Below are 18,485 nucleotides of genomic sequence, written 5' to 3' on the forward strand. Positions count from 1 at the left end.
TGTACCAGAAAATGTACAATTAAAGCTAAAGCAGAAGTTTATTAGTTCCTGGTGATGCTGGCATCAGGCTATTGCTGCACTTGTGGTTCATCTGTTTTGCTGCGCTATCACTTTTGACRTTTTCTTTCTCTACGATCCCAAGCTGGAAAGCATAAAGCACTCCCGATTCCTGATAAATAAGTGAGCTGAGGAAGCTACTTAGAAGCACTTGTGGCTGAGGGCAARAACTTTCTGAGAGCTGTGGCTGTGCTTGCGCGGGGTGGGGAGGAGACGTTCCAGAGCAAAAAAGGAGCAAAAGAAGTTGAAAAAGTGCTGCTGCTTTTGTTGTCATCGTGGTTTGAAATATGGAGGGGGTTGAATGACATGATTTGGCCCAACTTTTATTCATCTGAACAATCCCTTGCAGGGCCTGTTCCCATGTGTGAGATCATTGGAGTCACTCCCATAAATAAGAGTGGCTAGAACAGGCCCAGAAGTATCAAATAACTTAAAGAAGAATTTTCTTTCCCATTTTCCTYGGTTACAGATTGTTTCCTATTTCAGTGTGCTAATCTGTATTATGTGAAGATGGTGATCACARATAATCATTTAATTCTTGCCATTCGGATATAACAAGAACAAACATTAAGTTGGACCAGGCAAACTCCTGATTTCTGCATTGTCCTTTTTTCTTAACGTGATGAAGGGGAGGAATTCGTTTATCCTCTTATTGGGAAAAATTCATTACAAAACGTTTTTATTCTTCCCTGGTAATTTGTTGTCAGATAATTAAACCTCATCTTTATTTCATAATTTTTGTATAATTAATATGAGTATACAGYTCAGACTTTTTTTTCCTAAAAAAATGTGGTTTTGGTATCAAGATTGCTTCTGTAAAATGTGAGATAACTCTGCAGCCCACCTCCATTAAAGCCAAACTAAATGAACATTGAAAAATCAGAGGGTCATTTGCCTATGAGTGTTAAAATTGTYACTATAGTGGCAAAAAGTTCAAGCCTGTTAACATACTGAGGCTGAAATTCATTCCTGTAAAAAGGGTCAAACCCAAGATTCTGTGCTCATTTTTTTGCAATTTATTTTAGATGGGTGCAAAAACATGTCTTTGGCAAGCAACTTTATGATAGAAGCCAAAATGTCCCTTCATCATTATTTTGAGATCATGAGGGAGTTGAGACCATGAGCYTAATGCTGGCCCTCTGCACAGGAGTGAATTTTACCCTTAAGACATTAAATGAAYGATGTATTCCAAAGGGTTTCCAGATTAATCAAACATATGAGTCTTGTTGGAGGTCAGATTTTCTCATGCAGTTGTACACGTTGCCTAGTCCTCACCCAAATCCATACTGATTTATTTGCCATATTCACTTGCATTTTGGGGATGAAGACATCCTTGCTAAGCTTGTGCTGTGTGTTCTCAGATTTTCTATTCTTGTTCTTCTGCTTTCTCTGTTCCTTCCATTGCTTTCTGCAGGTATTTAAACCCATGGTTCAAAAGAGAATATAATGTAGCTAAGTGGGTAGAAGATGTGAATAAAAACACAGAAGGACCATACTTTAGGTATTTTGTAAATTAATTCTATAATTCTCATTTTTAAGAGCTGTTCCAGCATATACAAATATCTTGAGACTCCTACCTTGTATAAATCAATACAAGTTACTGTAGGTGCAAAGGGCCCCTCTTCTTTTGCTGCATTTTGATGTCTGTTTTTGGCTTCATGTGCAATTTACAATTCTTTTTCTGGATGTTGTAATGAAGCCATTGGAAAGGGTGTGTGTAGTGCATGCGTTCCCACCATCATCTATAGCTTGTAGTAGCTTTCTCATCATTTTATGCCAAGTAGTGTTTTATGAGCATGAGACATATTTATTACTAATAAAGTAGTATTAACTTAAATAGAATGTTAATTTACTGAAGCAAGTGGTTTCATAACACATTGGCTCTAGATACTGTCTTTTATAGTGCATACTAAAATTTAAATGAAAAAAGAATAAAAAGTATTTTACCCTCTGCCTGAAATGAAATAATTTATATATTGTAATTGGAAAACTAAATGTACGAGAATATACTCTGGCTCTAATTATCAAACTGCTAATTAATCTGGTACAAGTGAGGTAGGATTCAACCAAAAATATCACTTATTTTTGAAAGGGAAAARTGTGCATTATCTGATACATTCCAAGTTACAGAGAAAAAGCATGCATGAGGCTGGCCCCCTGTTGGACGTGGATCAAGAGACTGAGAATGTTGCAGTAAATTCCCAAAAGACACAGTCCCACAGCTGAGACAGATATCTGCATCAGCTGGAAAAAATCAGGCAACACAGGAGAGAATGGAAGACAATTGATGACAAATATTATAAAATATGAACAAAATTAATGGAGCTGTAAATTGATGTATCAAAAATGAAGATAATTTTAGAAACACAAATCAAAGAATAATAAGCAAAATCTTCAGTCAAAACAGGGAAGAGTGGTAAGAACAAGTAAATATAATCTCAATAATTTTGCTACACCTAATAATTAGTAGACCTAATAATAGTGCAACAGGGCAGAAACATACACTTAAATGTGTCCAGTGTGCATTTGGGAAAAAACTGTGGTGGGAGTTATATCACAAGATACTAATGAAACATTTTAATCCAATGGTAACACTGGCACATAATATATGGCAGGGCAGAAATTTAGTCACTTTCAGAACTAAAAATGTCCTGAAGTCTTAAAAGACCATAAAATCGTTACTTTTTGAAACCATCTGTGTTTGCTTTCAACACCTCACAAATCACAGAGCAAGCTGCAGGAAAGGTTTCCAGTGAACAAATAGGGAAAATGGCTAAACTGCCTGTCAGCCCTGATCTCAGTCCTGAACAGGGAGTTGGGATCCTTGATGCAAGAATCCAAGGCTTACAGGAGGTTGTTGTGATTGTGCCAATTGATATCAGCCAGGTCTCCCATGTTGGTGCTTGGACATTCCAGCAGGAAGTATTGTGAGTCTTGTTGTTCTGGCACTGGTATGCAGAGGCCAGTTCTGGTTTCTGCAGTTTGGCAACCATGTTCTAGAACTGAGGAGATCTATGCCCAGGGAGACCACAGAAAGGACTGCAGGGCTTCAGGCTGTTCAGTTTAATGGAGCAGCTGAACACTGAGAATTTACAAAAAACTCAGCTGAACATTGAGCTGCTCATGAAGTCCACATCGCTGCAAATGGAGCACAATCTTTGTGGGAAGGTCCTTTAGATTAGTGAGCTAAGACTGATAGTGACCAAAGGTCACCCGAAGGTGAAGTTAGGCAAACTCGCATGAGAAGTGAGAACCTTTTTCTAAAAATAGCCTCTTGACTTTTATTGTTCAGGCAAGATCAAGAGTCATCCACCATAATATAACTCCATAGCTGTCTTTCAGGTTTTATTTTAATCACAGGCCCCCTGGTAGCAATAAACAAAGACATYGATGGAATATGAAGATAGCACGATTTTAAAATAGGTTACTTTAAATGGTTTAGCTGCACACCTTTAAAATTCTGTGTGCATACTCATAATTTGGTTTTCATCTTTTAATATCAGTATATCTTGATTTAGTAACTAGATTAAATTGATGGAAGTGCACCCTGCCCCTGAGGGTATTCAGCTGTTACGCTGAATGAGTCACATTTCTAATTGTGTTTGAGATAAACCAAGCATTTTTGGCATGTAGATGAGGATTAAGCTGACCCATGTGAGTTTGAAAGACTATATATCAGCAGAGATGAAAATAAATTAAAAATTTTGCACCATAGAAGATTACTAATCACTGCCTGCAGCAGTTAGCTTTAGAACTGAGAGAGTAACTGAAATAAATTTAGGAACCTCTATTGGCCTAATTAATTGAGGTAATCATGGGGAAGTATTCTGCAGATACATTATGGAAGGCAAAAGATCAAATCTCCTGAGATGAGTTGCCATGGGTTTATAAGAGGTTGAACTAATAGTTTCTTCACAAAAGTCAAGTGCAATTTTGCTTAATAATGGAAAAAAACTTCTTTAGGTGTTTGCTTAATAYAGAAAAAACTGTAAAAACACTAATAATGGTGGTTCCGGAGATCTTGTGGCAGGGTTTTGAGCCTGGGCCTGTGAAGTGATTCAGAAACAGAACAAGACAGATCTTGCTTGATGAACYAGTAAGTCAGGCTGAAGTCAGACTGTCCAGCTGGGTCTGGATTTTAGGAGTCAGAGCCCCCGGATAAGACATTTACACCAGATATTTAGCTGAGTAATATTCATGTTGCTAATCATCTTTGATTTCTCTGTTCTTTTAAATGTGTCCTGAAGGTAATACTGCTGTTTTGCTGTTCCCCTGTAGTTTTAGGAATAATATGCTTCTGACTCGTGCTGTTGTAGGACGAGTTGAAATAGAATGAGGAAAAATGATGAAAACACTTTCTACAATTCCTAGGATTGTTGCAGATTCTCAGAAAATAGAGATRTTAGTCATCATGAAGATTTTCTCCATCTGTTTAAAAAAGTCTGTATAAGTCATAATTTGTCTCTGTAACACCTGATTTCCTAGTTAACTTTTTTGTAGTCTAAAAGTCTGCAGGGTATTTCTATATAATTACTTTTTATTAATGATAGTATTAATAGTAGCTGGTGTCTCTGGCATCAGAAAACTCCCAAGGGTGGGATTCCCATCTGTAAGAAAATAAGATATGTGAAGAATATTTTCATTTTCCTGCTCAAAGTCTAGGGTAGATTTTATGTGCCAGGGTATAACCTCATAACCCTAGTAATAAACTCAGACAGGAAGCCTTTCCCTGATTTTGGCTTTGCTGTAAGGGGAGTTATTTTATGAATGTGCTACTACTGCTTATTCTTGTTACGACCAATTACAGTGSCCATTGCACAGGCTGACCTGTGAAATATAGGTAAGGATTACTGAGAATTCTCACTGGATCTTGAAAGACATGGGAGCCATGATGGAATCAGAAAACAAACTACCAGAAGCCCCAAACMTGACATTTCTGTAGATAATTATCAACAACAAAGATGAGAAGGCACCTTCTCAAACATTGACCTTGTCTACATTTGATTTCATGCAAGTATTGACAATAAGTTATATTTTATGAGAGTTATTTAAAGACAAAAGTAGTTTACAAAGAAAAGGGAGACCCAGAGCACATAACTAGAAAGAAAATAGCTGTCCCATATCAAAAGGGCATAGAAAAGGGGCATGGAAGAAGGAGATAGTAGGCTGTCACTTGCCTCCAATTTCTAATGTACTTTGGTGTTCTTGATTTTTTCTCAGTTTGTCTTCAGCTGACCATCTCCATTACCTTCCTCTGTGGGGAGCTCAGAGGCAGCTCTAGAYTGTGCTTAAAGTGAAAAACAATCAAACAAAGCTTTTCCCTATTAAACCAAAGTAAAATCCTGGTATTGTTGGCACACAATGCAAAAATGCCTGATGTCAGTAGGATCAAGATCAAGAGTTAGGCAGAAGAGTTCATTAAAGCATGTGAGTGCCTGTTTCTGAGGCATTGTTCACTGCTCCCAGTGACAGCTCAAGCCATAGCCATTGTCTTTTCTGCAGCMCCTCCATGAGCCTGCTCTCCCCTCTGCTGCTGCTCTTTCTGAGGAAATGTGTGCACATCTCTGGCTTTTAAAAGGAACTTATTTGAAAATATTTAGCCTCACCAGTGTTTTTAGCAGATCCTACCTTCCTAATGTAGGATCATTTAGGCTGATGATGCTCTACAAAGAGCTGAATACACAGCAGCAAAGGTCAGACTAGGCTGATAGGATMTATRTATTTGGGCTTGAAATGCTTTCACYGGGTTGAATGTTAATTGAATTTAATTAAATTATTTCAGTCTGCAAAAGAGAATCACACTCCGTTTGTGAACAGTTCAAATCTGTCAGGACCCTGAATTCAGCTAAAATGACTCTTAAARTTTCAAGATGTTTAGTTTTGTGACCAGGTCACACATTTTGCACTGTTTTTTGTGGGCCAGCATTCCCTGTTTAGGGGTGAGAGGCAGAGCAGGTAGGCTCTGCAGGGACTGCTTCCAGATGTCTTCCTGCTACCCCAGTGCTTTGTTGTGAATCACAGAATGGTCTCCCCATGGTCTTAGTTTTAGCTTCCAGGACAAAAAGACAGACACAAAGTGGCCACTCTATCTTGCTTTCTGGTCAGAAATTTTAATTTTTGCAGTTGAGGTGCATGGCTTCATTTGGGGTTGGCAGTAAAACTTCTGAATCTCTGTCGTTGTGTGTACTGGTTTCTTGTGTAAGTTTCACCTGGAAGCAACATTTAGCATGAAAGCTAATGGATTTSATTGCAGGAGAACTGAAACCCTAGYGAAAGCTAAGTGGATCCCACCCTTTACCAAAACTGCCAAGTTTTTCCTACCTTTAACCCCAGCATTACCTGCAAGTGTCCCTGAATGCTGTCTCTCCATCCTGTAAATGAGAAAGAGCTAGACATGACCTTTCTCATTTAAAATATATGTAAATCTGGGATACACAGCACATACACAATTGCAGGGCCTAACCTGAAAGGTGATCAAAACCACCTCAAACAACTTCATTTATCACAGAAGACGCATTGTAAGATTTGTGAGCATATGCTGAGTTGTGTATGTTCACAGTCTCAATAGCTGGCACTAAAGATAACAAAAGCCAGCACATAACTCTATAGCAAAAATAAGTGGTGAGCCATGTGAGGGGAGGGCAAGGTCMTTTCTGTAAGTGTGCAACTGCATTCTTGATATTTTGGCTGCAGTGTTGCAGGTGCAGCTGAGCAGCAAAGCTCACATCAGTTAGACATGCAAACTGCAGGTGAGCAGGCAGAGCTAAGGGGGTTTGAGAAGAAGGAAATGTAGGCAGCTACACTGGAGGCCTGACCTTCAAAATCTTTGGAAAAGACAGTATTGTGTTTGAGTTATGGTGCAAAGCTTCCTGGCTAAAAGGCTCAGTTAGGGATGCTGGTCAGAGGACCTGCTTGTGCAGGGAAAATGCTCAAAGATGCCTCATCCTTTGGGGGATTATTGCTCCTTCCAGGGTCACCTTCTCAGATGGATGGACAAGTAGATTGGCCCATTGGCCATGGCTTTTCCTCTCACTGTGGCCTTCTCTTAGAGTCTAAAAYGTGAAGAGCCTGTGGTGTGGTGGAGGTGTTGTGCCTGGTGTGGTGAAAGAGATGGGAGATGCCTTCATTCTGTGTGCCACTACCTGGCTGTGCTACCTTATAAGCAGCTTTCTGATAGAGCTTGTCAAGTCCGATTCCACAAGCCCCATTCCTTGCTTCTAATCTCCAAGTGCATTGTTACAAATTTTAAAATGAAAATTTAAAATTCTGCTSCAGCAGTGTGGCAAAATTTGTGAATAATTTTATTACTAATAATACGTAAAATCTGCTTTCCTTATTTCCCCCCCCCCCTTCTCCTTATATTTTTTATTATAGATCTAAACAAATAGTTTGTTAGTGATCCATATTCGTACAAGTGGGGGCAGAGATGAGAGTACTTGTATGGGTATTGAACAGCAGGACACAGTTGACAACATTTGTCTAGAATTCTTTTTTAAATTAGCCTGTTCCTTGCATGCACAGTTTGGTGCCCAGGTTTATGATACTGGACATACAAAAAAACTTGTCTTATACTGYGATACTTGTTTCCATTTTTTTTTCTGAAAACATTGATGCATGTCCAGTTCATTTTAATGGGTGATCAATGTGCATGTGCAGAAGATGTACATCTTCCATGTTTGAATAATTGTACCAATGTAAATCTTTTAAGTGCTGTTGAACTTACAGACAACCATGTGAGGCATTAGAGGATCATGAGCCAGTCTGGAGAGCTCTCATCATRTAATTTCCATTGACACCTTGTTGCTTGTGGCTACCATCAGTCATTGTTTGTATGGGAGGCAAGAGAATGTGCTGTTGTAGAGAACTACAGATAAAACAAAATGATACAATAGTCCAAAATAAAAATACAATTATTTATATATAATTAAATTTCATTTATTATTATGGAAATTTCCCATCTTCAGGGACACATTAACTCAGAAGATACTAGATAGCAGTGCTCAGGGAGGGCTGAGTGATGTGCCTGCAGTAGTAAGAGGCTTTGTGTGGTAAATGCCCTTGGTCTGCACAAGAGAACATGGTGACCAGGGTAGCTCAATTTTTCTACTTTGAGGCCTTTATTTTATTTTACTCTGCCCAGATTTAGAGCCTGATAGGAACCTCTCAAGTGGGAAAAGTGCAGAATCTCAAAACAGAAGCATAAAAGTTTTTCTTGGGTATAAAATTTCGGTCAATAATGTGCTGCTGCCTTATTGACATGAAAAGAATGCCTTTCATGTGATACGAACATTTACTTGCTCCTGCTTACTCTACTCACCTTGTACAGAAATGCTGATTGCCATTGACTAATCAGTCCATTTTTGTATATTCTCATCAGACTCTTTCTTTGGCTGGAACAATATGCACTGTATGATGCTTGCATGTATAACAATTTGTTATTAGCACTTTGTATATGCCTTTGTTACTTCACAACTAACAGTTTGGCCTCCAAATGCATGCATTTGTGTAAGTTAATGTTACAGAAATAACAGATTATTTGCTATGTTTGTATCAATTTAGGAGATGTGTAAGATATGCATAAAGACACTGATAATTGCTGTTTAGTCACTGGGAGAAGACATTTGTTCAGCTTGCATTATATAATTAATGTTTCTATTTAGGCTTTATAATGCCATGTTTATCTTTTAGTTCTATATTTATTCAATTGCAGATTTGTTTTATTAATTTTACAATGATTAATTACAGTCCCATGTAAAACCATTTAAGAAATCATTCTTGTTAGGCAATACAATTCTAATAAGAAGTAGCAACCTTTTTTCTTCCAGTGTTCCTGAAATCTATAAAAAAACCTTTATTCATATAAAGAAATTATTAGACTACTGATCAAGCAATTTTGTCCCCCTGATATTGAGCTAATAATAAGCTATATACTTGGCTCTGAACCAAGCTTCAGAGTAATGGCAGTTGCTGTTGCAGTGCTAGAATGCAAAGACATCACATTTATTTTGTGTGTTTCAACATCTCAGGACGCTGTCTCCTGCAAAGTCTCCATCTTCATCCACTGGATCTATTGCTTCCAGCAGAAAATACCCTTACCCGATGCCACCACTTCCTGATGAAGAGAAAAAAGCCAACAGGCAAAGTGCCAGGGTATGTGTCCCTCTTCTCTCTGCATTTGATCAGTGACTTGATTTGTTGGTAGTTTTTCAAAAGGAAACTGTGTGTCAGATTAACACCTTTGACCAACAGGGAGAGCTGGAGTGGCATTTCCTTTGCTCCCTGAAGTTGTAAAGCTACTGAAGGCTGAGCCTCTGGCAGCRATGAAGGCCTTGGTGGCTGTGTTTACGACAGCGTTTCAGGTTGCTCTTAAACTTGTCCTGAAGCCCACATTTCACTMCTTTTTTTATTTCAAGCTGAGAGTGTGCCTGGGGTAGCCTTTGGGCTGCGGAGGACAGGCAGCCCTGGAGTAAGTGGTGTATTTGGCTCTCCTTTTTTACCCCCTCTCCCAGCAACTCTCACTCAGGATACAGGGATAGTGGCTTTCCAGCTTTATGAAAAGGTAACAAAGTTCCAGTAATAGAGCATGTGCAGGGCTTGCAGAYCTGGAGAGACATCGCTACTGTGTGACCTGAGCCCACCCTGGCCCCTACAGGGAGCAGGAACTGCTGGAATGTGTGGTTGATAGTGATGCTCCATATGGAGAGATTTCCAGCTGCTCCAAAAGGCTCTTRCTTCCTTTGTGTCAATTCAGACACAGCAGGTATTTGAATAAGTAAAAAAGTCCTGAAATTTGCTTTAGGAGCTTTACTTGCWATACCTTTGGTTCATGTTGCTGATGCTGAGGAGATTCTCATCACTGTTCTCTGTCCTTTTTTGTCATGAGAAAAGGAGGGGAATGCTGGTGAGGGAATCTGCAAGCTGCTCCCCCAGTGCTGCTCAGGACAGGTTGTATGAAGTGCAGCACARGGTCTCCCAAGGCAGCTCAGAGCCCAGCCTGTACTGATGTGTCTCAGCCCTGGAGCTGCTTTGGCAGCAGCTCAAACTCACAACAGGAAGTCATGCTGCTCCGAGCAAAGTTAGGCAGATGAGAATGGGAAGTTTTCTCTAGCTATATTAATGTAGTAATATTCATGTAACTCTAAGGTAAAAGCTGTCTAGTACAAGTTTGATGCTACACTGACAGGTTTCCTTCAAAAAGAAAACTCTGAAGTCCCAGCCATGGGCATTTACTATGCTGACTGCAAGTCATGCTGAAATGTTTGAGATTGGCTGGTGACTTGGTGACTAGATAGCCACCAGAGGCTGGGGGCAGTTTTGGTGACCCAAGTGATGTAGATGCAGTTCCCCATACAAGCTCCTTGGACTGTTTTGGAAACAGCCTGTTTTATCTTGGTGTTCAATGTGTGTTTGTGTTCATTTTCCCCCTCTCCAGCTATGGGAGACATCCATCTAGCTGCACTGTTTTCCTGGGGTCACATCAGAACTGTTTACTTTGGATTTTATAGAAACTCAGCATCACTGAGTCACTGCACATTCATCTGCTCTTCAGACAATTTGAAAGATCAACAGAGATGCCCATGATATCGCAGTGAGAACCTCCTGTCATGTGGAAAGGAAAAAAACAGTCTTTTTTTCTTTTTTGTTTTGTATTTTATGGATTTGATGAACAACCAAAATCATAACATTTGACAAAGAATAATTAGCCCAGATGTGACAAGGCTGTTCCGCATGGTGACAGATACACTTACCTAGAATCCCAGCTGCAGTCCATTTGCCAGTCCTGTGTAAGAGGTTTTTCTCTGGTTTATTGCAGTCCTGAGTCAGACCAGAGTGGAACTGGGAACATGCCTCATGGAGAGCCCAGACAATGTAAACTTGTACGCTGTATGCATGAACCTTGTGTTCTTTACTTTCCACATGTAAGGGAAAAACAACATACTGTAGTAGAGATTAGCATGCGGAAGTAAGAAATATAGGATTTTTTTTTTTTGTGACAGGATTTCAAGCTTTGAAAAGCAACTATTTGACACAAATGTAAAACAAAGATTATATCTTTTTTTTTTTACCTTACATGTTTATAAYCTCAGTATACAGATTGTATATATGTAAACATTCAATAATGTCAAAAATAGCTGTTATACGTTAAGTGTATTTTGCCAAATGCCTAAAGAAACAGTCATGACTAACATCATCACACTTCAGATTTTCTAATATTATGAAGCAGACATCCTTGGAAATACAGAAAGTACAGTACTGTAAAATTGTGTCTCTCAGAAACTGGTGTTTGACCAAAATCAATACAACTTTTTCAGCATCTTATACTGTCTTGACAATCTCAATTGTACAGTAGACTGTGGAAGCCAGTACAGCAGCACTTTTTCTTAAATCATCATACGAGGAACCAGCCAAAATCCCTTGTTCAGTGAGATGACCACTTATCCTCTCACAGGTGTAATCAAGAATGATTTGGCAGACAAGAGTCTTTCAGTCATGTGCAGCCCAAACTTACTGGACATTKGGGAATACTTCTGAGTAGTCAATTCAGGATGTGGTGATGTGAAGTCCGTCTGTGAGAGTTGCTGTGTGTTTTTGATAGAGCATTTCAGACACTGTTTTAGATGGCAAGGCATAGGCTTATGAGAAGCATAATGATTTCACTGCACTAGGTAATAACAGTGCTGGGCAAGTGGCCAGTTTCATTGCTGTGTTTTAATTTTTATTCTTTACTGGAATCGCCTTTACATGTGCTTGAATGCTATGCTTGCTGCCCCTWAAGCCCCCTTGACAATTTTTCGGGGCATTAAACTGAGCACAAGTGAATTTAGGTTAAAAAGAATGGGATGCGGGGGGAACAACTCTTTACCATGTTAATCTTGTAAGTTGATGGGTTATATTTCTAACCTCTGAGACTTCTAAAGGTTGTTGTAGAGCAAATACCTTCTGATTGGGAATTTTCAGTCAGTAAGAAACTGGACCATAGTAAATCAGTTTATAAGTCTCTGGTTTTAAAAAATGGACTACTTCTTAGCTTCAGGTAGTACCATTGCAGAATAAAACACCTGACTTTGTGTGGTGCAGTTGAATACCCTACTCAACAGCTGTATGATTAATTAGATATTATTGTAATGGGAACATCTATGGTGTTTCTGAATCTTCTACCTCTTTCATGTATTTCCTTTAGTAAGTGAACCCAACACTTGCAGCCTTTTAATGTATTTTTTTAACTTTTATGTCTCTCAATAAAGTCAGATATATGTAAGATTAAATTAAGATATTGGCAGCTGTAAAGTATGTAAGATTTTTAGAAGTATTATATTTTATGATTAGGCTGTATGTTGGATTATGACAAAATATTGGCCTCGGTGTTCACATTATTTTCCTTCACAGTTGAGAGGTTCTGGTAAGTATTTGGAAAAAGACTGATATAAGTGAGCACAAGTGGGTGCAGACTGACCATCTGGAAAGAGCCAGTCACTTGTAATTGCTTTAGGGAAAGATTCTGCACTATTGTGAAAGGTAAATATATCAATCAGCACTGCAGAATATTTTTTGTGAAGATTTACTTTGAGTGTAGATATCTGGATTAAAGACAGTTGGTAGTGTGTAGCTCATGAAATTAAGGTCTGAGCCATAACTTGAAATCAATATGTCTTTTGTTGATTTCACTGGACTTTGAGCAGGACCCTCAAAAGGTTCACCCACATCAGGACATTATGCTGTTTTACTCTGTTGCTGATAGTTGCTGTATTACTCTGTTGCCTGGAAGCTGGTTTTCCCATATTCACATGTTCCATGTTCATATCTTGTCTTTAGTAACTGGACTCTTCATTATGTGCCTTTTATGGTATTTTTTTAATACAAACTGGTATGTAATTTTGAATAGTCCCGTTAGATTATCTTATGTTTACCACGGTTTACTCTTCCCTTTCCATTTTGCCTTACCAAGAAGCAGCAAGATTTGGCAGACAGAACTGGATGTGACATACTGGCTCTTTCTGCAATGTTCATAGCTTCTTGTTTCACAAACAAATGGCCCTCCTGACTGTATTTTCCATGTAGGATATACTTCCAGTTTCTTTTGTTTTGGTGTAATTAGTTTGTAGCATATGATGATACAATTATGTGTGCAGTGTACCTTAAATAGTCACCTTCACATTTGGAGAATATAGTGACTGGAACTCTAGTTGTGAGCACTAAGTTTTAAGTTAAATAAATGTTGACTTTCACTTTGGTGGACTAGAGTGAGAATATCACAGGACCTGGGTTTTTGCAAACGTCTGTAGAGAACTTTGCATCAAGTTGGTAACTTGGGAGACCTGAACTGGCAGGGCTCTGTGAGCCTCCCAAGCCAGTGGAGGTTGAAGAGAGAAGTTGTCTGCTTACAAGCTGTCATTTTCTACTTCTAAAGTGTAGTGAGTTGGAAAGCTGCCAGATTAATAACTTTGAAGATTGCAAATATTTTTATCCACTGTAGTTAGTTACACTGGCAATAGCAATATAAACTGCCGCATAATACCTCATCCAGACTAAAATAGAGTACTTGTCACTAAGATAGCTCAGTCATTTTGACTCATTGAGACTCATGCTTTTATTTTGGTTTTATTTTAATAAAATAAGTAGTTATTGCCAGCTAYGTTGTAGATGTCTGTTGAAGTGGGGAAGCTGTCAGTTCTCAACTAGAAGTAATTGTTCATAAGAGCATAGGACCGGCAGGATGAGCTATACTTCAGTTACCTTCATGTATTTCAATGTGGGAGAAGAATCTTGTGTAATTTATAATAAAATTAATATGATTAACTGATGGAGACTGAAAAGTTGCAATTGTGTCTAAAAATAATGCTGCACAATGATSCTACAGTTAAACAAGTAAAGATTTACGTACTAATTCTGGATTTGTTGAATTAAGAAGTTCAGTAATCCCAAGAAATATACCAGAAATGGTTGTGATTGGTAATATACATACAGTTTGTTATATTTAAGTAAGTAGATTCAAGACGATTTTTAATTTTATACTGCCTACCTTTGCTTAAGTTGTGAACTTAAGTCACTGCTTGCCAGTTACCTGAACTGTGACTTGACTTTGATCATCTTCCAAATGATGTAAGAGTTCCTGATTTATGARATGTTGAACCTGCTAAGCTTATGTGCTCATGAAATAATTTTGATTGTGCTGTTGAAAAAGTGGATCTTTGAGCTGCAGCCTGAATTAAAATCAGAAAGAAATTGTGTCAATAGTTAGTGTACTGAAATTCTCTTACTCAAATCCCTATTGCTGGTTTGGACTGATTGGTCTTATCAACAATAATGTGACAATTCTTTTCAAAACAAGAGCTAAGAATGGATACATACCCTGTTATAGACATGCATATACTACAATTTCTAACTGAATTTGCTGTAATTTCATTAATGAATTGATTAATGGAKAGGATGTAATGTGAAAGGATTAGACTCCACAATCCTAAAGGAKTATGCTCTTCAGTTAGGCCTTAGGACTTGTTCTATTATCAAATCCCAGAACAAGTTGTTGCAAGCAAAATTATCACACTCAATGTAAAACTCAGCGATTCCCTGTACTCTTCCATCCCCTCTTCACTCCTACTGAAAAAGCATTTTCATGAAACATTCATCCACTAACAGCCTCTCTGAGTTGGCTGACATCAGAAAACTGCTAAGTAGGTCACCTGTCCACACTATGTCCTGGATAGGATCTTTCCAGTGCTGTTAACAATAGTAGGTTTAGATGAGTTATTAGGAAGAAATTCTTTACTGAGGATGGTAGGACACTGGAACAYRTTGCCCAGAGAAGCTGCTGATGCCTCATCCCTGGAAGTATTCAAGGTCAGGTTGGATGGGGCTGAGTGACCTGGTCTAGTGGAAGGTCCTGACCATGGCAAGTGGGGTGGAACTAGATGATTTTTAACGTCCCTTCCAACCCAAACCATTCTGATTCTGTGATCTTTTGCTYTTGCTATAATCAGGTGATGATGCCTCACATCTCATGGATTTTGCACTGGTGTGCRGGTTTTACCTGGGATGAGTTAATTTTCTTCATAGTGGCTGGTATTGGGCTGTTGTTTGGATTTGTGCTGAAAACAGTGTTGATAATGCAGGGAAAATTTTAGTTACTGCTGAGCAATGCTTCTACATTGTGGAAAGAACCAAGGCCTTTTTGTTCCTCAAACTGCCCCACTCACTAGTGGGTGCACAAGGATTTGGGAGGGGACACAGCAGACTCAAGGGATATCCTATACCACATGATGCCATGCTCAGCAATAATCCAAGGGGAAGGTTGGCAGGGAGGAACTGCAGCTCAGGGACTGGCTGAGCATTGGTTTGTTGATGGTGGGYTGTTGTTTTCATTTGCATCACTTGTCTTTCTTGGGTTTTATTTCTCTCTCTGTTAATACCCTTTTCATTAGTTTTTTTCTTATTACTACTATGATTATTTTATTGTAATTATTAAACTGCTCTTATGTTGACCCGTGAGTTTTTTCCTTTATGCCCTTCCAATTCTCTTGTCCCATCCCCCTGGGGGTGGGACTGAACTTTGTTGGTTTTGGGCTTGGTTACTTGTGGTTAAACCACATGACTACTGGTAAAACCACTTTGTGGCTCAGCCATACTGTGTCTCTCTCACCTTTTAGCACTGTTGAAGGCTAAGCCTCTTAAATCACCAAGTCTGTGAACTAAATAGTTGAGCTGTTTCCTGTTTCTCTTGCTCCAAGTGTGAAGATCACCTTCTTCTTTCTCTAAGTTGAGTATCAGTGTTACAGGATAACAGTGGACTGTTTGGACCACTGTTTTCAACCACAATRTGATGTTATTTGCCTCATTTTTAAAGAGCTTGTGCATTTCAGTCTCCACTGAATGCTTTTTTCCCAAGATTGGATTATCCATCAGACTGTTGAGCTGATGATAAACTATTTGCATGCTTTCAAACCATACATTTATCAGCAATATGGGATTTGACTTTGATCACATTTGATGTGCTCAGTTGGTCAGAGCATGGTGTTAGTAACACCAAGGTTGTGGATTCCATCTCCATCACTTAAGAGTTGGACTTGATGATCCTTTTTGGTCCCTTCCCCAGAATATTCTGTGATTCCTGAAGAAAAAATTGAATGAACTGCACAAATATGAGCAGGTTATGATCCCAAGACTGCATATGGGGTGAGGAAATGAAATGAAACAGTGGAACTGATTATACAATCACAGCTGCAATAGGACTCAAGTCTTAAGTGTGATTTCACCAGAAACAAAAAAGGAAGTAATAGTCTCTATCATCTATACTAAAAATGTCCTTTCACATAAGTATTTTCTAAGTCAGCTTAYAAAAACCATTTCTGGTGTCTCAAGTATGGTTGCTGATGTAAACTGGAACTTTGGAAACAGCAGCTTTTACACCCAGCACATGGTATCTTGTCATTCCACAAGTTTTCTGCAAGTGTTTAGAGAAGCATCTCAACAGTCAACACTCCTATGTTATCTCAGTTAAGTAAGGAAAACAAGCAGTAAAAATAAGTTCAGAACACAGAAATGGCTYATAGTTGAGACATTGTACTTGGCTTCAAAACTGGCTCACCAGTTCTAGCTCTTTAAAATCCWATCTACACCAGTTTCAAAATCACTTCAGCCAAACCTGCTTTAAACTGTTAAAAAACTTTTGCTACTTAAGACAGACCATAATTGCAATRTAACTCAGACTGAGATGAGGAAAATTTGCGAAGTGCAGTTAAAAAGAAACATGTTTTTTTCTGAGGGAGAAGTAAAGGTGTCTTAAGACAGTTTTTAATTGCTAGAGCATAAAATGTCAAAGCAACAAGCTTTTGTTTTTGTTTCTGTATTCCTCAAAAAATAAAGTTTTTATTTWAAAAAAATCAACATGAGGCCTTAAGACCTTATATATTCTAACTTTAGCATGGAGAGTCTATTTTTACAACCATGTTAGAAATTCTGTATATAGGCCTGACTGACCTTGTAAGTAGAGTGGTRCGAGCAGCTAATCATGCAATATTGTAAGTCTCTGTATAACAGCAAATGCTGATTTAGTTTGATTGTTGGTACAAGAACTCCTGCTCACTGCCTGTGTAGACTCTGCATATTTTATGCTTGGAAATACAGTCCAGGACATACTCAAACTGTGACTATATAACCTGATTTTTCTTTTCTTAAGGATAAAAATATATTATAATAGGTAATGTTTTATATAGAATACAGTACTTATTTTTATTGTTGCATAAATGCAAAATATTTTTTTCAGAATAGCAAAACATTGCAGAATTTTTAATCTGCTGGAGAAAACACTATTTACTGTATGACCAGTTCTTTCAGCAAAGCTTTTGGGGTGGAATATACCAACTGGCGCTGCCAGCTTCATTTTGTGCTAATATTTAACTTGGACATTGCTGTAAAAARATGCTATTTTTTCACTCATACTAGCCATTATTGAGAGAGGCAAGGAGAATCGTATTTTACCACTGTGGCTAGGCTAGTATTGGCAAAAACAATGATTTGCATCATGTCGTTGTCTTTGCTAGTTAAAATCCTTTAAAAATCATACCGGATGTAATAAAAGCGTAAGATTTTGACAAACATCAAAATGAAGTATTGCAATTTACAACTTTCTAGCTTTGAGTGTGATATTTTTGTCATAAACATTACAGGCATTGGGCTGTTGAATGAATCTGGCTTTCATGTAGCTAAACAAAATGTTGCTTTTTATAAAATCAAATCATTGTAATTTGGAGTTCTAAATTCCTGCTCACTTTTAATAATAACAGTGTCACAGTAATCACTTCTACAAGAGTATTTAATACAAATGCCTGTGGTTTTCAATGTTACTAACATATTGTAACATCAGTAAAGTGACTTTCAATGACAAAGCCTGTTGTGTGTATTTTGTTCTTCTAGGTTGTATTTAGCACTGTTTGAGAAGCCTGTAGAAAAAAAATGTTGCATGCATGGGAAAAGGCTGATAGTAAAATATAGATGTTATTTTTCAAATTCCAGGATTGAAAATGATCCAGTGAACTTCTCAAATCTTTGTCTTCAGAGTCTGTTCTCAAAGCAAATCTAAAATTATTGCTCCTTAGTTTGCATGTTTGAGGGCAACCTAGAAAAAAATACCTCTTTGAAGCTATACCAAATGGTTTTCTCAAAGGTCGAGAGCAATCACCCCACTTGGTGTCACCAAAGTATCCTTCTCTGTATGCCTTGTGGAGAAGAGAAACCAGTAATTCTGAGTAACTGTTTCTCTGAAGCAGGTAACTTGCATATTTAATCTGTCCACTGAATCTGCTCTTAATTGGGAAGCAATTTTCATATAGGTTTCAGATGGCTTTTTTTTAGCTATGACAGCAAACTCTGTATTAACTCCTTACCATCTGTATCTATTAGCTTAGTTTCTCTCTAAACTTGAAAGATGATGG

The 18,485-nt window shown here is 38.2% G+C and overlaps 1 protein-coding gene across 2 annotated transcripts in view; it reads left to right on the forward strand.

Moving 5' to 3' along the window:
• The window catches only part of ADAM22 (ADAM metallopeptidase domain 22), a 53,672-nt gene extending 42,533 nt beyond the window's left edge, over positions 1-11,139 (forward strand). The window contains exons 26-28 of one of the 2 annotated variants that reach the window (XM_057381126.1): positions 1,472-1,558; positions 9,084-9,207; positions 10,490-11,139. In XM_057381126.1, coding sequence (XP_057237109.1) covers positions 1,472-1,558; positions 9,084-9,207; positions 10,490-10,510 — 232 coding nt within the window. In that variant the 3' untranslated portion in view covers positions 10,511-11,139. The remainder of the gene's footprint in view (positions 1-1,471; positions 1,559-9,083; positions 9,208-10,489) is intronic. The other variant, XM_057381125.1, reaches the window with a different exon arrangement.
• The last annotated feature ends 7,346 nt before the right edge of the window (positions 11,140-18,485 follow it).

The sequence above is a fragment of the Malurus melanocephalus genome, unplaced genomic scaffold (assembly GCF_030028575.1).
Source record: "Malurus melanocephalus ecotype Western Australia unplaced genomic scaffold, MMel_1.1 scaffold_492, whole genome shotgun sequence".
Classification (NCBI taxonomy): Eukaryota; Metazoa; Chordata; class Aves; order Passeriformes; family Maluridae; genus Malurus; species Malurus melanocephalus.